Raw genomic sequence first — 24,549 nt, 5'->3', positions numbered from 1 at the left:
TGATATAAAAGAGACATTCTTTTTGGATATCAAAAATTTAAAAAAAAATAGAAAAAAAATGCGATAGAGGAAATATATTTTATTAAAATCAACTTAATTGATTGAAATAAAGTAGAATTTAGTTTCTCAATTTTCTTTTACCCTAAATCGGTTTAAATATAAATTAAAATATAACACAAATTTGTTAATAGTTATTTATTTAAAATTATTTTTAGTTATTGAATTAGTAAAAAAAATTATAATTTATCAGTGATTTTCATAATTATTATGTATTTTTAAATTAATTGTGACTGAAAATAAACTAAGCGGCCGAATTGTATATTATTCATAAAACTAATTATTAATTATTAGTTAAAATTGTTGTAAATTTGTTATACAAAAACGTTATTTAGAATATTTTTTGTAATGTATAAAATAAAACTAATAAATAAGAAAAATTAGATAACTTAAATTTAAAATTTAAATTAGTATTAAAAATGTCGAGGTTATACTTTTTTATTTACTTTCAGTTTTTACTTGCTGTTACTCCTAAACCAAGTTGTCACCAAAATGCCGAAAAACGGTCGCGAAAAACAAGTACATCTGATCACGAATAAGTAAAAAGTCTCGTCACTGTTATTCATGGGACGAATTTAAATTCCTCGCCAAATCAAAAAATCCACGAATGAAAAAAAGCTAATAGAAATAAATCGAAGAACCGCAGTAGTGTGCCACTTGAAGAGTGAAACACTAATCAAATCATCTTCTCCGGCGACAGTTTTCAATCAAATTTTCAGATCTGAGGAGCGATTATATATGATAGTACAATGGGAGTAGTAATGGAGAGCTCAATTTGGGAACCAAATGCATCACTCTACATCTTCATTTTCATCTCTTGTTTTTTCTCCATTGCTCTCTTCCCTAAAAATCTCTCAAAATCAAATAATATTAACAGCAACAAATCTCAATCTATCACCGGTCATGCCTTTTCGTCTTCTTCTGACCGTCGTTTCCAGCGGAAATTTGTCTTCCTCTTCTCTCTCGCTTCCGGTAATTATAACATTTTCACATTATTCCGCTTTGAATTTGTTTTATTGTCTGGTTAATTGTTTAATTGTTCGTTTTTTATTGGTGTTTGGCTAGTGATGGAAGGTCTATGGTCGGTGTTTGGTGAATATGAAACGGTGACGTTATACGGAATGAGTACAGAGGAAACTGTGTCGTCTCTTTGTGTTGGATTTGGAGCTGCTCTTCTTATCGGTACTTTCTTAGGGATGCTTTCTGATTCTATGTAAGCTAAATTTGTACTTATTCATTTGTTTTGATGTTTCTATTATATTATCTGTTGATGAAATTACTATTATTTTGTTGAAGTAATTCTTTGTTTTTAACTTAATTTGTTGCTCAGTTTCTTGTTTAGCAAGTCTTAAATGCGATAAATCGACTCTATTCAGTGAATACTCGTGTTTGGAAAATTCGTAGTTGCTAATATTTTGATGTTTATAACTGAATGAAATTGTTTAGAAAGAATTCGCCGAAAACTGATTTGATTTTTGGAAGAAATCTTATTACAAAAACTAAGTTAAGTGGAAAATTAGCGGGCGAAGTTGAGTATTGTTTGGCTGGCATCTTAAGAATTAAAACTTCAAAGAAAAATAGTTATTCGTAGGAATGTTTTGCTCAATTACTTTGTTATTAGACATTGTAGTGAATTTTAAGAGTACGGCTGAATGACTTTCTCTTTGTTCTTTGTAGAGGCCACAAGAAAGTTTGTTTGATATTTTGCATACTCCACCTCTTTGTTGGTATATGGAAGAGAATTGTATCGCCTCCGACTTTCTGGCTTCCAAGTATATGTTTGTCTCTAGGCACTGCAATTTTTTCTTTCAGCTTTGAGGCATGGGTAGTTTTAGAAAATGAAAAGGTTCGTCTTACCTAATTTTGACTGTGGGTCCCTTTAACATTGCAAGTTGCTTTAAAAATCTCGTGTTACATTCTAGGCCTGTATCTCTAGTAAAGCTTCCATGATCATAGATAATATAAGACTGAATTCCTATTTTTCATCATTGCAGCAAGGATATGGACAAGATACTTTGAGCGGCACATTTTGGCTAATGACTTTCTTTGAGTCAGCGGCATTTATGGGAAGCCAGGTGCTTGGAAATTGGTTATTAGGTAGTAATCCAGAAACAGGGATCAAATCATCTTATACTGCAGCAGTCTTTCTGGCGATGATAGGTATCATATGTGTGAGCAAAGGATGGAAAGAAGCGTCACAAAGTGAAGCAATTCAATTTCACAGGGTATCTTACACACATATATTGAGTGGTAAGAGTTCTTTGTTATGTTCTTTTTGTTCATCCCATGAAAGTTCCTGGATCAATTGACAAATTTGGATTTGATGGTTTAAATATCTAAATGGCCTTGTTTGTTTGAAATTGTATTCTCAATGATCTATCCTGAGTTATAAATTGTGCTTTTGATGGTATCTACTGTCTGTTCATTCTAACTTCAATCTCAATTAGATTATAATTCTAACTTCAATCTCAATTAGATTATATCTTTTAATCGCTGCTCGACTGCATTGGAATAAAAATCTCTAAAAGCTGAGAATTTTGGCACTTTTTGGCTGAGTTGTAGTGATATTGTTTGCCTATTAGGGCAACATAAACATTTTGTTTATTGACAAGAAGTATTGCGAGTCACTAGCTTACGTTCATTGTCTCTGCTATAATTTTTTACATTTATATTTTCAGCATCTATTTTCTTACTATTGTGTTTACATTCAAATGATTTTTGGAAGTCTCAATCTTTTGCAGTATTCTTGGCTTAGTGCATCTATGTATAATTGACCACCAGTTTTGGTTTTAAGTAGAAGATAAATGGCATTCAATGTTTAAATTGGTTGCATCTATACATGCTTGTCCAGCGTGAACATATTAGCATGGCGGTGTGAGTTTTTTTTTTTTTTAAATGTGCATTGTTATAGATGCAATGAATGCAATGAAGGGAGCTTAATTCATAGCATTTAGTATTATTATTAGCTTATAGCTATATATAATAATGTGCTCTTATCATTGGTGACCTTTGAATGTTCCCCCAGATAAACGAATATGGCTATTGGGATTCGCGCATGCGTGCCTTCAGTTCTCAACTGCAGTATTCTGGATTCTCTGGGCCCCAACATTGGTGGTACGTGATTTTTTTACTAGAAAGAAAGATTCTTTGATGGTCTCCCTGTTGGCTTCTGGTATCTTAGTTTCCCCATCATCCTGCTGCTAAGTGTACCTACCCTGTTGATAATTTGTTTTTTCACGAATCTCTTTATGTCATATAAACATTTAACTTTTAATTTTATGACATGAAAATATAATGAAATGCTGTGGACCCTAATTTATACACTGTTTGCGACTTGAAGATATTGGGGAAAATCATAGACACAGTATTTGGTAAATGCTTACGTGTAGTTGTAGTACCTGAAGTTGGACTAAGCCTTGGCAAGTGGGAAAATAAGCAGGCTTCCAAGTTCCTAGTTGGCCATTGTAAACTCAGTTTGAATCAATAACATGAAACAAGATTCTTCTAGTTTTATTGCTTTTATATGACCTTTATGCTTGTATTGAACCCTAAAGAATAGCTTTTCTGAATTGTAACTATATGGCCAAGAACATATTGGTTCAAGTTCAGGGGAGTGTTTCTTTTCAGAAAGTCATACTTTTTTTACTCTATATTCTTATTTTCAATGTGAAAGTATATAAAACATTGTACTTGAATCATCAATTAGTAAAATAAATTCTTATCGATGGAAGAATTTTTTTGTTATTGCATGTGAACTCAGGCTGATGGAAGAGAAGTGAATCTAGGATTGATATATCCATGTTTGCTGGGTGCAAGAATGCTGGGAAGCACAGTATTTCCATGGCTGTTGACTGGTCCATCATCACTTCGAACTGAAGATTGCCTAGTATATGTGTTCCTTGTACTGGGCTTTGCCTTGTCAATTGTGGCTTATGATTACCAGGTATTCATTTACTGCATCTTTAAAAGATATAAATTTTAGTTATAGTGCTGCCTTCTCATACTTGGTCTTTGTATGCAGGAAATTGGAGTTTTAGTATCATTATTTTGCTTATTTCATGCTGGTGTAGGCCTCATTATACCTTCACTTGCAAGATTGAGGACCATGTAAGCGGAAATATTGCTTTCTCAGTGCATCGTATTGTAACTATGTTGATGTTATCGCAGGGATTTTAAGTTGGTTTGTGTTTGTTTGGTGCATAGGCATGTGCCAAATGACTTGCGTGGAGGAATGATAAGTCTTTCTCTAGCTCCAGCAAATGCTGCTATTCTGTGTTTGCTGATTCAAGTAAGTTGCTGTCACCACATGAGTTCATGGGATTATGCATCTTTTCCTTCCATTTCCATTGTAGACACGGACCTCCGGCAGGCCCTTGATGAATGTGCTTATATTTTCATTAATGGACTAAATATTGATTGCAATTACATCATTCATATTGATATGCTTTTAGATGTAAATTTATCAATTTGCGCTCCGAACTTGTAAGTAATGAGCAATACCAAAATTAACTTTTTAATCAATCATTCCCCCTACACCTTAATTTTTTTTATCAATTAGCCCAAATTACGATCGATAAATCTAATTTTTTGGTCAATTAGCCCCTTACAACTATTTTTTAAATTGATACATTTGGTCTAATTGATAAAAATTGAGAGGTTCAAGGGACTAATTGACAATAAAAGTTAATTTTAGTGCTAATTACCCATCACGTGCAAGTTGAGGGGATAATTTGATGCGGGAGTCTTTCTTTTTACCCTAGATTACTTAGTCTCTACTAGTAAGTTTGTTAGTGTTAGTAGATTTTACCTGTGGCCATTTGTTGTTTATATCACTGCAGGCTTAGTTATATCTATGATCTCTTAATGGTCAGTTCAGTCGTTTTCCTATCTTATCTTAGGTATATAAAAATGGACTTATTTTTCCATTTCTAATATTTCAGAGAGGTTATTATCACAAAATGGAGAATTCTACTATGATTGCAGTTGCAGCTGTTGCGCTTTTCTTAGCGTCTGGTTGCATGCATTTGTTGAAGCGATTGGGAAAACAACCTCACCAAAACTGGCACAAGTTGTAGATTCAAGAATTCATTCTACATCAAGCTCAGCACAACAAGGGTACGGATCAGCTACACTGGGGGAAGATCACCTCAGGCTAAGCTACCAAAAAGGTATCGATCTTTGCGCCATTTAAGATCAAATTGAGCAAAAAAATGAATCCAACTATCAATGCCGTTTGGCCTCGTAATTATTTGCTGGCAAGCTAGCTATAAACAAGGAGGCGCATTGGGTTTGTGCTGTGTAGATTATGTGTTCTTGGAGAAATGCAAGTCATTTAAAAGGCGATACCTCAACTAGCAGATGGGTTGTGCATGTATTACATAGAGACAAAAGGGGGATCTTACCTGGAGATAATTTAAATTCAATTGTTAAAGTTAAAAATCATTCAGAGTGTTCATTTGTTTTTTTTTTTTTGAATTTGAGTTGTTATGCTTTAGGATTTTGATTTGGAGACAATTAGATTAAGAAGTAAAGTTTGTTTATTTGCTTTATTTGAGATGCCACTGATGTCAGCATAATGAATTACACAAAATTTTGGGAGCTGCTGAACATTGCACAGATAGACATGTAAATTTACAAGTATTAATATTCTAATCTTCTTGTACTTGATCTCTAATCCACTTTGTAGCTACCCATTTCTCGCCTTTGATTACCGAACAGCTTCCGTGAAGCGATGTCTGCAAAAACATTTAACCAAACATCACTATCAATACAACCGGTAGAAGATGAATAAACTATTTATGCCATAATCATAAATTTGCATCACTAACAGTCTAACAGAGCTTTTATTTATAAGCTCATCACACAGGCTCTTTACATGTGCCAATTACATTACTACTCACACCTTATTGGATCGGGTATGGACAGAAATGTTGCACGGTGAATGTCTGAAATGGAAAACGGTGAAACTACATGTTTTTAAATGAAATTTTGGCGCATGTTTGGTGCAAGTTTAAATGAAATTTTGCATGATATAGCATTAGAAACGCTTACTGGATCAATTGTATTATTTGGGAAAAGTGAATAGAATAAAAGTCCATCCCCTCGGCGTGGTTTCACTTGTAAACCAATACACTTATCGAAATCATAACTTCCATCAATTTCCATATCATTCTGCGGAACAAAATTTGGATTAACGTCTATATACCTACAATCAAAAGGAGAGGTATAAATATGTAATAGGTTTTGATCTTACCTCAAAGGGAAACATGGTCTCTCCACCTTCTTCTACATCAGATAAATATAACAAGAAAGAAGCAACCTGCACAAAGTCGGTCAAATTGGTCTAAGATTATTTTGAACTTTTGTATTCTACATGATCCTAATCTAATATTTAAGTACCAAAGAAGGCTACAAGATTTAAATAGTAATTTCTCATGATAACATACTTTTAGAAAATTTGTATTCCCTGGTCATATGCTAAACAACAGAGTTGGAGTTTACCGTCAACGTGTTAATTCTTCATGGCCATATTAGGTGACTATATATGTATATCTTTGACGATCATTAGAAACACAATTTTTTTTTTAAGTATGTCAATGGAAGAATGACCCATTTGTTTTGTAGCACTCCTGCATATAGCTAGCCATTGTGTTTTTGAAATAAAATGCGAAATCATATGAGCAAATTGAGCATTAAGGACCATCCCAGTGAAGGTTCTCATATCAGGAATTTATTTTATGAGATGGTGGAAAATTGAACAATTGAGACACTTTGCTCATAAATTTGTCCTATTTGATGACAGTAATATCTAAACTAATTAGTTCCAACAAATTTGCAGTCCAAAATTAAATAATTTATATATGAAAACCATGTAACTGCAGAATAAAGGAGATTGAAATAACATATTTATTTCTTGATGTTTTTGTTCACAAATTCACATGCATCCTGTATTACACATAAAACTGCATATAATTGGATTAAAATAAAGCAGAAAGAAAATCTGCGTTTTTGAAAGAGACTTACCCTTTGGCTCTTCTGCGGACCATACTCTGCAGGATTAAATGCATCATAATGGGAATTATACTTCTGACCAATCTCATAACGCAAAACATTGAATGCCTGAAACATGGTGTAATCCTCAGACAATTTTAAAATTACCCTGAAATAAAAGGTTAACTAATTTAATGCAAATGACAAACAAATAAATGAATGAATGCGTGCTAATTGCTTGGAAGTCTAAAACAGATGGATATGTGCATAATTTTACTCTTTGACATGAATAAAATTATCAAGAGACTGATATGACTAAAATTAACAGTAGCAAAAATTGTGAACTGTAAATGAAATTGCAGGACTTGCTCTTCCCAATGATAAGACTTTCAAATAATGAAAGTAGAACACAGTTAATTCATTTCTTATCACTCCAAGCTTATCCATTTCTTATTACTGACGAAGCTCAACTAGTTCCATAAGAGGAGCAGAAGAAGGGCAAGAAGGAAATTTCAGGAAATATCAAGAATAACAAGTACTTGATTTCAAAATAATTCGCTCGCATGGACATGTGTATTGTAGATGAAAAGGCCATGGATCCATATGAATTTTCAGAAGATCTCTTAGCTAGAAATGATAGAAATTTTTGGAAATGTCGATTTCACATGTTTGAACCTTACTGAAAACTTATCTCATGGATCTTAGTGAGGCACCTGCTAAGCTATTTCCAGTGTCCACTCGCTAATATACATTCTATGATCAAATAATTGCATGATGAGGGTATATGCAAATGCATTTGACAAAACTACATTCAACACCGATGGAAACCAAGAACATAGGTATCATGTTGATGAAAGATTCAGATTTTGAAAATGACAGGCTTCGGAGTGAAAATTACCTCTCCATGGTCCCTTGGAAGCATTGTAGCCCTTGCAATTTTTTCTTCAATAGCTTCCAAAACCCCAGTTTCGTCATCAGAAGCACTAACAAACACACCAGAGCTGTTTCCAAACAAAATGACAGCAATAAGTAAGCTAACAGCATAAAAATTCTATAGATAAATTGTTTTCACTGATTAAGTTTGAGAGTTAAGAAGTGCAACAAATAATGAAAGTATTTTATTCAATATAACGCTAATTTGGATGTCAAATCTCAAAGTTTCACTTTTGTAGCGATTGAATCTCATTCTTTGAAATGTTCCATCGCACATTCCAATTTTTTGGCATCGAGTAGCACATTTCTGTTTTGTGATGTTTTATAATTTATACAAAACAGCGTAATTTTTGTACATACTTTGTAACTTTATTAACAACTACAAGCTACACAATGCAAAAGTGCGAAAAGTTATGCAACGTTTTACAAAATGGAATCAAATCTCTACAAAGTGAAACATTAAGATTTAATATTCGAATAACCCTATATTAATATAAAGATACCTTGTTCTGATTCCTTTGGTGTTCTCTTCAGTTTCGCCTTTGCGCAAAGCTAAAGTGGAGGGTTTAAGATGAGGCTTTGTCATATTGATTATGCTTTGGCATTGCTCTGCTGTTGCAAAATTTGGATAATATAGAGCCCGCGGTTTCCAACTCAATATCTGTACAAACAAAATCAAACACAAAAAGAAAATCTCAGCTATTCAATTTAAAAACTATTTTTTTCCAAAGAAGAATAAAAAAAAGAACCTGAAAAGGAATAAGAGTAAGAGAATGATCTCCAGTATCTCCAGAAAGCAACAAATCATACTCTTTCATCGATTCAAGAGGCCTCCCTCTTCCTTTCTGATTATCTCCATTTAAATCAAAATTCTGAACAACCAATCAATTGAAATCAACCGGAAAAATTTCGAAAAAAATTAAAAAAATAAATTGATGGATGAGATAATGAAGTACCTGAGAAATAAGATTGGAAACAAGAAGACCAGCTAGAAAGAAGAACGAGCAGCATAGAAATGCAACAGGTAACCCTAATTTTGTCTTCTTCATATTCAAATTCAAACTCCATTTCCGTTTAATTCCTGCTGCTTTCGCCTTCATTTATGATCAGTTTCTCTTCTTTTTTTTTGCTTAATTAAACTGCGATGGCTGTCACAATCTGTGTGTGTTTGTGTACGTTGGTGAATGAATAAATTAAATAAGAAAGATTTTAGGTTTCAATTTTCTGTTCAACGCTCCGCCTGGTGGCGGAATTGTAGTAGTGGAATTGTCAGCCAGGCAGAGACTTTCTTCCCTTTTTCTTTTTTTCTTTTTCAGTCGGTACGGTAAAGGGAAGAAAGTCATGATCAGGCGGGAATTTAGTTAGAATTTAGAAACATCACCATTAAATTATAAATATAAATATCTTATATTTAATCTAAAATACTAATATGGTGTGGAATTTATTGTTTAATTATAGTTGTTTTTTTATTTATTAAGAAGGAGAAATTTTTAACACTTAGGAGAGAAAACCCGCGATCTCTACAAAAATCACACAATGCTTATACTATTTAAATTATAAGTTCAATGATAATTTGATATGTGTGTACTTTAGGCAACGTTGAAATAATTGACTAATTTAAATGTCGAATAGAATTAATTAAATGTTTAATTAATATATAAAATTACATATTGAAATTGTATCCATATATATGTACGTTTAAAATTTGGAGTTAGAGAATTATCTTTTATAAATATTTAATTGGCTCGAATATGAATTGATATGAATGTAAAAAAATTTAAAAATGTGGTCTCATAGTTGTGACACATTATGCACCTTATACTGAAAAAAATATTAGTACCAAAAGTCAAAATGACAAAATAATAAATCTACAATGCTATAGCTTTTTACTTGCTGAAAAATTTATAATTATTTTATTTTTAATGTATTTTATCCGTAATTCTACAACTTAAATCTTATTAGATCTTAATGTTTTTTTTTTGATAATTGAGAAAGGGGAGCGCTTGTGGGAGAAATCGAATCCACAATCTAACAGTTTGCTGCCTAGCGCTTATACTATTTGAGCTACAGCTCATTGGTATCAAATCTTAATGTTGAACACATAGTACCCAATTTAGATAATAAAAGAATCCAATTGTGAGATATTGTAATTAATGAGTCAAGACAAACAAAATTAATAACTTCATTTTTTAAATATTATATTCAAATAAAAGGAGCTGTAACCAACCTACCCATTAACTATTTTTGGGGTTGGGGGTTAAAAATTGAAAAAAAAAAAAACAATTAAAAGCTCATAGGATCTTTCCGTTTGCTGGTTTTGATATCCTTATTTTGTGTCAATTTTAGGTCAATTCCGTTAAGATAAGAAAATGTAGGTGGGGCTCACGGTTGATATCTGGACAGACCCGTGCATGTAAATTTTTCTTCTTCACGAAACCTACGTCAACTTGAGGGAATTGTTGCTTCTCCTTAACGGCAGATAATCAATGAGGAAGGGCTGGGGTCTCGGATTGCGAAAAAAACGAACTAAATCAAATTAAAATTTTGACAATAATTCAGTAATTTGAAAAATATAATATAATCCGATATACATTTTTACAGAAGTTCGATTTTTATGCTCAATTTGGCTATTCTAAAGAATAATATAGACAAACAAGTAACTAGAAAATTTATTTTTTAAAAAATTAAAATTAAAATTAAACATATATATATATATATATATATATATTATTTAATAAATCTAATATATATAGTTACTATTCATTAATATCTCATTGTAGTAAGTTTATTTTTGTATTTTTAAAAAAATAGTAATCCTCATATTTGATGTGTATATTATAATATTTAAATATAGAAGTCAAATATGAATAAATAACTCTAAATATTCTATAAGTAATATTTAAAATTATAAATTGAGCTTCTAATCTTTAATTATAGTTAAATAAATTAAACAATATATAATAAATAAATATGTTAGTAGATATATGATACTGGACAATAAATTTTTAATATTTAAATTACATTCAATATAAAAATCAAATAAGTAAATAGAAAAATTGATTTTTAATAGAATCAAATTAAAAATTTCAATTCACTTTGATGTGATATAATTTATCTTTCAGTTCGATTTAATTTAAAATTTTGATAAATTCTGGTCGATATTTCGGGCCTTCGCTCTAACTTTTTCAAAGTCTAACTCTTCTCTCTAACTCTTTCTTCCTTTCTCTAAACTTTTATCTCTCAACTCTTTCTTCCTCTTTCACAAAGGCTAATAGTCTCCTCTTTGGGGAGGTAGTTTTTGGCCAATCTTTGGTTAAAAATCACCTTCTCATATTCAAATCTTCTTATAAATTATATAAAATAAATGATTTTATCATATAAATAAGTTTATTGTTTTTTTTTCATTTTAAATTCCTATTCTTTATGAGTTCTATTTTTATAGAGTATTGTCTTTTTCTAAGATGGAGGTCTTGCAAAAAATCGTCTACTTAGAAGGTTTACTAACAAATGTAGATCTTTTCAACTTAATTATTGTTCTTAGATCTTAGATTTATGGCTTTCTTATTGTAATTATTTCGATTTGTAATTTATTATTATCTTTTAACTAGATTCTATTTTCAGATCTAGTTATTTTGACTTATGTATTTGGGTGACCCATGGTGGTTAGTTTAGCCTTATTCGATAACTGTATTTTTACAGCTCTCATCATCTTTCCTAATAGTTTATTCACTTCGTGCCGACCTGTTGCTAATAAACTTTCTGGCCTCATATGAGAATGGAAAACTGGAGCATTTTCTGCATCGGTGGATGAAGAATCGTGAACATAATAATTTCTGGTTAACCATGTTCCCAGAAAACAGATATGTCGATGAGGAAGAGTAATAACCGGTAAAGAGATCAAAATCCCAGGGTTTGGAAAATCGTGAGAAACCGTTCCTGTAATTTTCGTTATTATTAATAGAAATTTTAGCCTTTGACGAAGAAAAAAAAATCGAGCCTTCGCCAAACAGAGCTTAGGCACATGCGGCATGCCTGGTCGGGTCTCTAAAACACTCTTATGGATATTTTTTTATTTAGATTGGATCATTTACCTCTTATGAAAATTTATTTATGTGAAAGCTGTATTATTTCATGTACAATAACATATGATTTTAAAAAAAAATCATGGACATCTTTTAAAAAAAATCATGGACATATATGATTCATTTTTTGCATTTGAAAAAAAGAAGATAAAATGTCTAAACAACTACCAAATTTTTAATTCTTTTACAATCCCATCTCAACTTTGTAAAAATTTCTTCTCCCCAAATTTAAAATAATAATAAATATATTTTATATAAATTAATGACATCACTTTTTTTTATATTCAAAAACATTATAACGGCTCCGATTTCGCGCCGCCCCTCAACCGTTCGGTCATCCATGGAACACGTGGTGTTGGTTCATTTTTCCTTCAGGTTATGGTTCTGTCTTCTATAGAAAAATACCATGGAACGTGAATCATGGTTTGTCCTCCATGGAGGAAAACCATGAAAGATGAATCATGGTTCGACATCCATGAAGAAAGACCATAGAAGATGAATCATGGTGGTGAAAGACTAATGGTTTTGGTTCGACATCCATGGAGGAAGACCATGGAAGATGAATAATGGTTCGACCGTCTTCCTTGGTGGAAGACAAATAGTTTTAGTTTGTCTTTCATGGAAAACAAACCATGGTTCCGGCATGATTCGTCTTTCATGTAGATTGACGGAATAGAGTTTGTCTTCCACCAGACCTGAGGGCGATGAAATGAATACAATGGTTTTTAATCCTTTTTATAGATTTTTTAAAAAAGTAATTATATTTCTAATAAATCTTTAGATTTAATTAAATTTAATGAAGTTTTTGAATTAATTATAATTTTACATTAAATTTTAAAGACGGATTTATTTAGATTTTTTTGAATAGAAAATAATATAATAAATTCTACCCTTAGATCTAGAATAAAAAAAATCGTCATAAATTGAAACATTGGCACCAAATTGAAAATTGAAAATTGAAAATGCAAAATAAAATAAAATTGGCAATTTTACAAGATCGATTGGAATTGAAAAAAGGTTAAAAATACGGTAGCTTTTAAGACATATCTAAGAAAAAATATGTAAAGCTCTATTTTACCACACTACGTATTTTAATTCTATTTGCAAGAGGATTTAAATAAAGTACATGCAATTTAATTCAAGTCCTGATGACCTTATACTTTCTGCATGTTAGTACAATTTTACATATATATTGCTATTGTTAATGAATGACAGGAAAATTTAGCATTAATAAAATTACACACTACTAATCCATCTTACATTTATCATTAGACATCAAATTTAAGGTGATAGAATCATATAGCAAAAGCAGCTAGAGAATATAATTTACAAACATCTTCATGGTTGATAAAATATATAAATGGATGAAAATAATGCAATTTCAATTATTTTTAAAGCGCATGTTAAGTATCTCATCTTTTTGACATTTTTTTATTTATAACCAAATCTTTTAAAATCGTCAATTTTATTTCATTTTTTAGTTTTCAATTTCAAATGTAACTATTTGTATAAAATTGACTGAAAAAAAGATTTTAGAGTACTCTTCATATTATTTCATGTTTGAAATTATAGTAAAAAGACATTGAATTAATTTGAAGCAATATAAAAGGCACTATTTAATTTATTTTTTTATTCCAATTTGAATTTATGGAAATAATTAAAATTAAAAATTGATAAATGGACTAAAAGTAAGAATTTTAATTTGAACTTATAATCGAAAGAGAATGGTGAGCTAGCACTAGCCACTCGGTCTAAGACATCAATCAATAGTAGGACAAACTTTGGCCCCTCTCTCGTGCCTGTGGGGAACCTGCGAAGGGCACACTAAATTGCGTGCAAGGTAACACCTGACACGTGGTGCAAGCTGCTTCTCTACAATCGCATAAAAATCTTTGCACCAAAATTCCTAAAGGTTACAATAATCTTAATATCCAATCAAAATTAACGGTATTGAAGAAAGCCACGTGTACATTTTAATCATATCAAAGCAAACATTAAAAATTTGCTTTGTTCCAAAATAAAATTGAATCAAAATTTTAAGAATTCTAAAATTTTAAAAATAAATAAACTGAACTAGTTGGTTCAATCAATTTTTCCAATTCAGTTTGGTTATTTCAGTTCTATTTGTACTAAAACTTACTTAAATATTTTTATGTTCACAACCACACCAAATCAAATAACCAATATTTTATATTATCAAAACCAAATTTATCAGTTCGGTTTGGTTCGATTTTTGCACACTAATCAAACGGTTCTTGTCTTGAAATACTCTCCTTTAAAATGATGTTTCCATTGTTCTCCTCCATGTAATAATGCATGGTCATCAAGAAAACAACAGTCATCAGTATAACTAAATATTTCTACCAAAACAACTGAACAGAGGAAAAATTTGTTCAGAATTTGGCTGCTGCAGAAACTTAGTACATTTTTAACCTGAGATTAAATGCTCAGGCTAAATGTTAACTGTTCTTTAATCCATAATCCAAGGAAAATTAACCTTGGAAGCACATACAGGTCATGGAAAATTAAGTTTTATCAAGCTCGGAAATCGTATGCCAGGGTTTCTGTCAAGGCTCTAAGGAATGAGAAGGATGGGGGTAGAAGCAGCTTTAGAGGCCAAAGCTGGGATCCCGGCATGGAAATTGCAGTTCCTTTTGAACAAAGACCGGTATGTTTGTTCCATTAGCTGCTATTCCTACTCGAGTTCTAAGTACGCTTAATTGTGCGAGGGCACACAGCATATATATGTATGCGACTTAAATAAAATGACTCACTATATAAATCAGAGGAACATAGTTTCTGCTAAAGTCGCTGAAAACCCCAAGGAAAATATGGGAAACGGACATTTATATAGAGGGCATTATCCTGACAGGATTCTGGTTAATTGAGCCATATTTTAATTTGTAGATTATATATAGCGTAAGACATACTTACTGATTTCCGCAATTCTGCAGGTGAACGAGTATACATCTCTGAAAGATGGATTTTTGTATTCATGGGGGGAACTGGAACCAGGACAGCTTTTTCTTCGTCTTGGAGGTCTCTGGCTAGTGACCTTCACAGTATTTGGAGTTCCAATCTCAGCTGCAAGTTTCAGTCCTGAAAAAGTAAGATACAATAGATATTAGCTGAGATGCTACGTGTGATTTGTGAAGCACCAAATTAGGGCTAGACATAATCCATTCATAGTACAAAGTAAACTCCATGCATACTCTAACTTCATTATCTGTTCAAAATTAGCAGGAGACACTAAGGTTTGTGCTGGCTGCTGGAGCAGGAACTCTACTTCTTGTGTCACTAATCACCCTTCGAATTTATCTGGTATGATCATTACCCACATCCTTTCATATATTCATTGCATTTCTAGACAATAAGGTCATTCTTTCGGGAGTGAGCATACATAATTATCCATATAAATACATACAATGAATACCCAATAGCAGCTTTCAAGTTTTGTTAAAAGCTGACATCGGAGTTTTGATAATTAATCTGAAGTAGCATCTCTTGTTGCTGGACTCTGGCATAATAGCAATTACCAAAAACGGGTAGTAACATGTAACAAACAAACTGCCTGCTTAAATCAATCAAATCCGTCATCTGTGCCTAAAACTATTATGGAAATAGATTAATCCATGAATTAACTTGATCATCTAGAGGAAAAATAAAAGGTCGCTAACAAAGGATTAAACATATCATTTATGTGCGAGTTGAACTACATAATAAACTTTTGTACCTTTGTATTAGTGACGGCCCCTATAATATTAAATTAAAACAATACCCATAATACTGCCATTTCAAATTTAATTTATTTCCACAAATATAATCAAGGGATGGAGTTACGTTGGAGATAGACTTCTATCTGCAGTTGTCCCATATGAAGAGAGTGGTTGGTATGATGGACAAATGTACATAAAGCCCCCAGAGGTTAGCACTCTCTCTCTCTCTTAACATGCATTTTCGTGTCCCATAAATAGCATAACAGCAAAAAAAAAATATGGATGTTAACGATGCAAATGAAAAAAATAATATTTGGTATATCTTATAAGAACGCACTACAAACTCAAGGTACCACTTTGCTACAATTGGACTGACTGGAAACCCAAATTTTCGATACCAAACATCCTAAAAGTGTCAAAGGTCACCTTGTCTTGAAACTGAAAGTCTGGCACAAGCAGTTATTATATTTGCACACTAGAACAACATCAGAAACTAATAAATTATCCCTTTCACCTGGCAGGTCCTGGCTCGTGATAGACTGTTGGGCTCTTACAAGGTAATGCACATATGAACAATCTATATTATTGCATGATTATGAAATACACAAACAAAAATTAAAGTTCTAAATAGGAAAATCAGAAAAATCAGTCTCAAAAGACGAGCAAAGAAAACCGTAGGTTAAAGCTTCAATGAAACATCATTTATCTTACAAGAACAAGTCAAGTATGCACACATGCACACAGTCAAGTTTGTATAAGCACATGGACATATACCAAGAAATTGAAACTTTTAATATAACACATATAGATGGTAGATGCTAGGCTTCTTGTGTTTACCAATTTCAAAGTGACATAAGATAAAAGATACAAATGGGTTGCATAAGAAAATTTCATACTTCCAGGTTAAACCAGTCATCAAACTGCTGAAACAAACGCTAGTTGGAACAGGTGCATTACTTGTTACAGCAGGGTTACTTTTTATTTTTGCAACACCAGTAGAAGATTTCTTTCTGAACCACTCTGGCACAAGAGACGACTCCTCAAATATCAACACAAAGTATAGGTAAGAGAACAAGCTTGCTGACTTCCCGAGTCAATTATGCACTTCACTTAGATCTTCACGCTTACCTATCAATTTTGTAGAAAAGAGAAGTTGCTTAATTTACCAGCAGAGGTCAGAACAGATGATAGTTTAGCAGCAGCTGCTGCTGAGGCTGCTGATGGAAGACCAGTCTACTGCAGGGATAGATATTACCGTGCATTAGCTGGTGGCCAGTACTGCAAATGGGAAGATCTACTAAGCAAATGAGGAAAAGAAGTGTTAATCATCCTCGTTTCATACAAATTTGTAATTTTTTGTCCATTAGAATACAGGTTTTGTCCCTTCATCTTAAACGAACAATTAGCTTTTCAAAATTCTGAAAGACGATACACAAGAACGATATTCTGGGAAGATAAATAAACGAACATCTCTTTAACTTCAAGGTAGCAATGTCAATTTCTTTGCCAACATATAAGACCCTTTTAAGGAAGAAAAGTTAGCAACGCCCAACTGGGACTTCAGTTTATTCTGACAAGATATACAGAACCGGAATATAAAGCAGCAATGCAGGGCTATATTAATCTAGCCGAGTTGTAGAAAAGATACCAATTTCTCCTTCATAAGCCACCTCCAGCGATCCACGTCCAAATGAAAATCCAGGACAATAATTGTATGATAGTTACATACATTAACAGAGTTCTAAATACAATAATATGGCCTGTCCTTTCATGCCCTAGAGTAACTTCAAGAACATTTGGTACAGAAACGATCAGAAATGGTGTTCCTTTAACTATAATGACTGCAACAGATAATTCATGCCCCCATGATGTCCTATCAGATTGTAGATCTAGTTAGGAGTATCAAAGTGAACCGCTTATCTGTACACTGCTGAAGCCATCTACTACTGCATGAGCCCCGCAAATAGGTTAAGAGAGGGTAGGAAATGTAATTCCATGGTGCAGCTAATTAAAAGGGATATGTAATTACTATATTGTCAACAATCCAAAATGATGTTGATAAGTTGTCTTCAAAATAAGATTATTCAAATAATCTTCAACCTCGAACAAGAAAAAATCATTTTGTGTGAGGACCTAAAGTATTTGTAACATAGAATATTTAACACCCCAAGTTATTGCTTTTGGAATTATTTTCTTTCTTGCCCTGAGAACTCTCAAGAATGTCTTTCCAAGTAAACCGAATGTCATATCTGATTAGGATTTGCTACTTGCCCAGCCAATTAAAGGGTAATCCACAGGAGCAAACCTCAAAAGGACTCACCTTAGCAAGCCAGAGAGGTGAAGCAGATATAAAACATCATAAAGGCCATACCGGTCTCTCCTAAACCAGTTTCTTGCACCAATGAAGAATTCTAAACAACTGACCTTCAACAATACCCCTTAATGTTTGTTTCCTTCTTTTAACATCTTCAATATCTAGTGATCTATATGCAAGAGCAAGTAAATACATTGCTGGATGGAGTCTCCTGCAATCGAAATAGCAACAAAAGAGATTTCAAATTTTACTATGAATTCAAACGTTTAATGAGCAACAAAATCAATAAGCCTGTAAGATTACGATGGGGTTTTCTAAGATATAAGTAAAAATCAAAGGTCCTCGTATAAAGTGTAATAAGATGCAGCATACATATCATTGCATGTTTCCTTTTCTTCTTTTACCATTTCAAGAAGGAGTACCTGCTCCATAACTTCTGATATTTTGGTCCATCACTTAGCGGTTCAACTATGTTTTAGACTTTAGTCAAATCAAATTAAGTCTGTAAAAGAATCAAGATATGGAAAAAATACATTCTGTAGGAAAATCAACGTCCAACTCCTGAGGTAGGATACATTCAAAACTTGTTTAATATTCTGGCAGGCAATAATAAATAATATTGTTCTTTACTCAATATGCATTATTCAGTTTTACTGGATGTGTTTGTCTGCCTTTTCCGTTTGCAACTTCTCTTTTTTGTTTCCTCTGTATGCCCCACGTAATTACTAGGTGTGCAGTTGTATGCTGAATGTTGATTTGAAGTAAGAATTATTCCACAAAGAAAGATCTAAAATAATATGAAGTCGAGAAATACTATAAGAGCAGCATCTTCTATCTTCCTTTCTTTTCTTTTTTGTAGTTCTCAGCAACTTTAACCTTCCAACTAGATATGTGCTGTCCATTTGTTAGTTCAACTGAAGTTAATTAGATGAAAAAGTAGTTGCAGTTATAAGGCAAGCTAGAATTAAAATCAGTGCAAAAGAATAAGCGACTATTTCTATCCTATCCTGGTACTGGTAGAAAACTTTCTTAGTTTCAGATTCCTAATCCTATTTGTAGTAGAATTAGCTGTTAGTGTATGAATATCCATGTTTTTCAATGATCTTATAAGATTACTTTTGGATTATTAAAGTTTCTTTCCTTTTAGCTTTTCCCTTCTCTATCTCTTACGTATTTGGCTCTTGGGATTCTACATCAAAAAGGTTAATCATTAGTGTGAGGGTGGAGGGCCGGCGGCTAGGAACCGTGATAAAGCTCAAATTCACTGACAGAACATATGTCTTGGACTTACCTGTCGAATTGCTCACTTCCATCAAAGCCATCCCAATACCTTTGAGATGGAACTGTATGACCTTTTTTATCTCTACCAAATGTTTCAATATACCAACCCCCTACATCATGCATGTCACAGCGAGGTTCAAAAAGCCAAAATCTGCAACACCAATTCAACAATACAAGTTAGTAGCAAATAACTTTTTAAGTAGGTAGAATGATTTACACACACCCCTAGGGGATCATATGATAATGCAGATGGCATTAATTGAATATTGACACCCCCATGACATGAAAATACAGCAAGAAGGAAGCTTCTGAGCAGTTCCACATGGCAGTGACACATCAAATGAACGTGTATAATATCATTGGAATTACTTACATGCATGTTCAATCCCTAAAATCTCTTAACATCAGCTAGTATGCCACATAATTATTATAAAACACTTAAAGATATGATGTCAGTATTAGATCATCTGGTTTAACCCTTTGGCCAAGAAGACAGAAAGAGCCCGTTATTAGCTAAGACCAGGAGCTAAAACCAGGAATACCGATCATCAAAGAAGAAAGTTGCAAGCAGTTGAGCATGGAAATTTCATTACCACTGCAGGATTGCATAAAGAAAACGAAATCTGAAAGACTGAATTTATTCCCATATTCAAACTTGGAATAAGCAAATTGTAATAGAAGGTGAGACAAAACAATGAAAATAGAACTTGCAATTGAATTTAAATTCCTCAGTGAAACATATTCCAGAAAAGATATTACAAGGAGAGAAAAAAATAATGAAGGAACTTTACACCAAACCTTACATTTGAGAGAAAAAGGGTGAGCCTTACGTGCTGCATCTTAGGTAAATAAATAACTCATCCATGACAACAGAACTATAAAAATTGCACCACTTACCTGCTTGGTGGTAGTCGAGCTCTGCTACACCTGCACTCGCAAACAGAAACTTTTTCTTCAACTGGATACCAATGCATATGCTTGACCTGAAATTTTTGAATATTAATAATCAATAACGACCATACAATACACTCACATATGCAAACATAAATATTTAACAACATATGAATAGTTTATATTGATATACAAGTACAACAATGACAACTAGCAACTTATATCGTTTCCATCCCCCTACATTTTCCCTTATTTTATCAAGCTATTAACTTTGTCAAATTTAAGGATGGCACGGTGATCATACCATGACATGTGGAATCAATTTATACTGCAGAAAACCAAACTAAAAGTTGCAAACTGGTGACAGCTGAATTCACCTCATTAAGAACTTTACTATCTTTACAAAATAAAACTTTGGCAATAACTTTGAGCATAGCAAAGAGTACTTGTAAAGAAGTTGTGATCAAATTTTAACAAGGAAAAACCAAACATTATATATGAGAATATATACAACATGAATTAGCATGCTTTCACTATTATTTTTCAATTAATTCAATGCCATGACACTTGTAATGAATTTTGAGAAACCAACAACAGCAGTCCATCTTCACCATACTTATAAGGACAGTACAGGGGAAAATAAAATAAAACATATGCAGCTTGCATGAGTTTTGAACACAGATAAACAACACAGTGAGATGAGAGAATATAATTAAAATTAGCTCCATCTAAGCTGTGATTTTCTATCAATATTGATGAAATCAAACTAACAATGAAAATCTAATAAACTATGGTAGAACAACAAAAAATACTTTTCATCATTAACATAGGCCGTCACCCACAGCAGATTGTTCCACCATCCACCTCAGTCAAACAGCACACTCAATTTAGGTCAGGACATATGCAGTTGAGACATTCAATCAAGCAGGACTCTTATATTATGTGTTATTCCACATGAAAAACAAATTGTGAAGATGATGCATAAAAACAGAAACCCAAATTATCACAAAAAATTTGGAACCAAAAAGGAAACAGGCAGGAAAGATAATTACAAACCAGCAGTGTTCTATGTTTTAATACAGTGTGGGTTTTTGTACCACTTCTATCATAGACAAAGCAGGATCCTTCTTCAGGACTGGTCCCCAACCCTGTTATAGTTCCTATAGGAATCTTAAGTCCAACTTCATTACACAAACTAGAATCCTGGGAAAAGCCACTTCTATAATGCATAGAATCATCAGTTGAATTAAGAAAAACATGTATTTGATCTTGAACATCTTCATTTTGTACTCCATTACTTTGTATTTTAGGAGGAACTCTAGTGGCCACAGCAACTACCTTTCCATCCACGTGCAATTCCAAATCTCTATATGCATCTGATGTGTGACTAACACTATTCCCAATGTGCATCTGAGACAATCCACTACCATTCACTCCATTGCAATTCGTGAAGAGGCCTGTCTCTGCAATAGACTCACAGATACCCAAACCAATAGAGGCCGAAGAATTCAATTTTTTTATGCCGGGAGAAGTCAGTTCAGGAACTTTATTGGCCAGACAGACCATTCCAAAAAGATCACGCCCTGAAACTAAGTGTAGGATCTCAGGCGTTTCATAGACAGACCTCTCCTCGGCCTCAAAACGATCAGGAAGAAGATTCATAGACTCGATCAGAGGGCCGTAATAAGCTGCATGTATAGCTGAATAAAAATCAGCTTCAAGCACATCAATATAGCTTGTTCCAGCCACCACCTTCTTCTCTAACAGTATGTCATTCAAAGCCAATCTATACCATTTTAACCATTCAGCAACTTCCATATTCTTAATTCGACCAGTTTCAGATTTATACATGCAAAAGGTTGGGCCTCCTCTAGAATCCTTCTTCACAACATTTCTCTGAGACCTAAGATAGTTGTCATAGTGAACTCTCCTCTCAGAATCCGAAAGAATCTGCAATCCAAACATAGTGCATTCTTTACACCACTAGTCAAAACATCATCTGATAAAACACCAAATCACATGATAAATTACCAATAACCACGGCATTACCCACATTACATGTACATTGTATTGTACAATGTATATAATATATACAGCACACATCTTGCATGAATAATTTTTAAAAAATTGTCCAATCAATTGAAAAAAAATTGGCATACTCATTGTTGGAAATAAATTATTTTGCAAGATTTGAATTCTAACAAAATTATATCAGTTGTCTGAACAATTTCATCTAATCTAAAATGTCTTTCAAACTAGGCAGCACAGACACATCAACGTATCCTGTTTCGAAAACGTGTAACACTTGAAGTTTCGGACACGAAACTGCATTTTTACATAGGAAACCTTAAAATAATGTGCTACCTTTCAGATGCTTTTTTGTCCTTCTAATTTTCAAGCTGAAAAACAACGAATTCTAGCAGCTATGAGCTTTCCAAAAGCCAGAATCAACTCGATTATTGAATTTTCGCATAATTAGACTTTAAAAATGTATTCATTAAGCAAATTCGATGCAGTATGCAATTTTTACAAATACATATGCAACTAGCGTCTAGGTAATGTAAACAACCTAAATAGTCAAAATACTTTATATAGCAGTAAAAACAAAATGTTCATAATCAAGCTACAGTAAAGAACAAAAATACAAGATTAAGATGAAATTAATGAACCGTACCTCATAAGCAGCGAGGATTTGAATGAAACGATGAGAAGCGGAGGAATCGTGATTCGAATTAGTGAGGTCAGGATGAGTTTCTTTAGCTAATTTCCGAAACGAAGCTTTGATTTCAGCGAATGAGCAACTCTCTGAAACTCCTAAAATATCGTACGCGTTACACGCCGGAAACTCGGTCCGATTCGACTCAGTGCTGGTGCTGAAACAAAAACAGTTAGCTATTAAAATCGGATTGGAGTGCGAAAATAAGATGTAGCGGCGGATTGTGGCGGTGTTCCGGTGATAAGATCGATTAGAGATCAAAGATAGAGACAGAGCCATTAATTAATTTATTTATTATTAAACTTTATTTTCTTTAGCTAAATTGAGGAAGTAGCGAAGTGAAACGGCAAGGCAGTTATAGCTTCCAAATCCTTACTTTCTTCGGCGCGAAAAAGAATAAACGGTGTCGTTTGATCCATTTTCTGGATACCTTTATCGGGGCAACGTCTGACTGCAGAATCACACTTCTTCTTTCTCAAATTAAGCCCATTTTATGGGCCGAGTTGGGCTGAAATTGGGCTTCTTCTTCTTTTTGAACAGTTTGTCAAAGAGGTACGCTCTTTTTTGAAATTTTTACAAAACTAGTTTCGCATTACGTGATATGCACGTGGCTCGTAACGTAACTCGTCAATGAACATATTAATAAATTTATTATAATTATATTAATTTTTTTATTTATAATTAATATTAAATTAGTTAAGAATTTTTATAAAAGTAAATATAATATATTTGGTTATTAATTTTTTTTCCATACTGAATTTATTCTTCTTTTAGTTTTATAATAACCATAATTAAATAATTAACTTAATTTTATTTATAATATTTTTAAAAATAATAAGATAGAAATTTAAATAATATTATATTGACCAAATACAGTATTTTAATTTTGGTAGTTCAATCAAACTAAAAGATAGGTATTCCTACTAATTTGGAGACAATTTAGTTATTTTTTACATACTAAAAACTAAATTGAAGATAATTTAGCTACCTATTCTAATTAGGACTTTAATTACAATATTGATTAATTAAATAACTAATTAGTTAATGACTATGAAACCTTTATTTAGTAGTAAACTGAAAAGAATTATTCAGTAAATTTGTCTGTCCCCCGTGCTTTTATATATACTAGTTTCGCATTACGTGCTATGCACGTGGCTCGTAACGTAACTCGCCAATGAACATATTAATAAATTTAGTATAATTATATCAATTTTTTATTTATAACTAATATTAAATTAGTTAAGAATTTTTGTAAAAGTAAATATAATATATTTGGTTATAAATATTTTTTTCTATACTGAATTTATTATTCTTTTGGTTTTATAATAACCATAATTAAATAATTAATTTAATTTTATTAATTTTTATCTTTAAAAATAATAAGATAGAAATTTAAATAATAATATATTGATCAAATACCGTATTTTAATTTTGTAGATCAATCAAACTAAAAGATAGGTATTCCTACTAAGTTGGAGACAATTTAGTAAAAACTAAATTGGAGATAATTTAGCTACCTATTCTAATTAGGACTTTAATTATAATAGTGATTAATTAAATAATTAGTTA

The 24,549-nt window shown here is 32.4% G+C and overlaps 4 protein-coding genes across 12 annotated transcripts; 2 read left to right on the top strand and 2 right to left on the bottom strand.

The window, feature by feature from the left end:
* Positions 1 to 658: 658 nt before the first annotated feature.
* On the top strand, positions 659 to 5,731 carry LOC126655083 (uncharacterized). The gene is made up of 9 exons (XM_050349081.2): positions 659 to 1,029; positions 1,123 to 1,270; positions 1,735 to 1,903; positions 2,052 to 2,307; positions 3,083 to 3,171; positions 3,818 to 4,000; positions 4,079 to 4,164; positions 4,261 to 4,345; positions 4,998 to 5,731. The coding sequence occupies exons 1-9, from the start codon at positions 807 to 809 to the stop codon at positions 5,130 to 5,132; spliced, it is 1,374 nt and encodes a 457-aa protein (XP_050205038.1). The 5' UTR covers positions 659 to 806; the 3' UTR covers positions 5,133 to 5,731.
* On the bottom strand, positions 5,577 to 9,341 carry LOC126655085 (probable prolyl 4-hydroxylase 9). The gene is made up of 8 exons (XM_050349084.2): positions 8,937 to 9,341; positions 8,730 to 8,852; positions 8,484 to 8,641; positions 7,946 to 8,048; positions 7,081 to 7,176; positions 6,311 to 6,376; positions 6,109 to 6,228; positions 5,577 to 5,792 (listed from the first exon to the last, which is right to left on the bottom strand). The coding sequence occupies exons 1-8, from the start codon at positions 9,078 to 9,080 to the stop codon at positions 5,706 to 5,708; spliced, it is 897 nt and encodes a 298-aa protein (XP_050205041.1). The 5' UTR covers positions 9,081 to 9,341; the 3' UTR covers positions 5,577 to 5,705.
* Positions 9,342 to 14,505: 5,164 nt separating this feature from the next.
* Positions 14,506 to 17,262, top strand: LOC126655084 (protein CONSERVED IN THE GREEN LINEAGE AND DIATOMS 27, chloroplastic). Of its 2 annotated transcripts, XM_050349082.1 has the most exons (7): positions 14,506 to 14,730; positions 15,017 to 15,169; positions 15,306 to 15,383; positions 15,891 to 15,986; positions 16,300 to 16,335; positions 16,681 to 16,841; positions 16,922 to 17,262. In XM_050349082.1, exons 1-7 carry the CDS (start codon positions 14,506 to 14,508, stop codon positions 17,085 to 17,087), a joined length of 915 nt encoding a protein of 304 aa, XP_050205039.1. In that variant the 3' UTR covers positions 17,088 to 17,262. The 2 variants fall into 2 exon arrangements, with proteins under 2 accessions (XP_050205039.1, XP_050205040.1); XM_050349083.1 differs by lacking the exon at positions 15,891 to 15,986.
* Positions 14,871 to 23,315, bottom strand: LOC126655082 (uncharacterized). Of its 8 annotated transcripts, XR_008789455.1 has the most exons (7): positions 22,939 to 23,314; positions 21,321 to 22,214; positions 20,271 to 20,356; positions 19,384 to 19,524; positions 18,099 to 18,303; positions 15,903 to 16,906; positions 14,871 to 15,161 (listed from the first exon to the last, which is right to left on the bottom strand). XR_008789455.1 is itself a non-coding variant. In XM_050349079.2 (6 exons), exons 1-6 carry the CDS (start codon positions 23,257 to 23,259, stop codon positions 18,254 to 18,256), a joined length of 1,572 nt encoding a protein of 523 aa, XP_050205036.1. In that variant the 5' UTR covers positions 23,260 to 23,315; the 3' UTR covers positions 17,223 to 18,253. The 8 variants fall into 8 exon arrangements, 6 of the variants coding, with proteins under 6 accessions (XP_050205036.1, XP_050205035.1, XP_050205037.1 ...); XR_007632889.2 differs by lacking the exons at positions 14,871 to 15,161; positions 15,903 to 16,906 and adding an exon at positions 17,223 to 17,724; XM_050349079.2 differs by lacking the exons at positions 14,871 to 15,161; positions 15,903 to 16,906 and adding an exon at positions 18,907 to 18,986 and having other exon boundaries at positions 17,223 to 18,303; positions 22,939 to 23,315.
* Between the last annotated feature and the right edge of the window lie 1,234 nt (positions 23,316 to 24,549).

Source organism: Mercurialis annua, linkage group LG7, assembly GCF_937616625.2.
Source record: "Mercurialis annua linkage group LG7, ddMerAnnu1.2, whole genome shotgun sequence".
Lineage (NCBI taxonomy): Eukaryota > Viridiplantae > Streptophyta > Magnoliopsida > Malpighiales > Euphorbiaceae > Mercurialis > Mercurialis annua.
The sequence above is the reverse complement of the archived record's forward strand: the minus strand, read 5'-3'. Positions and strand labels throughout refer to the sequence as shown.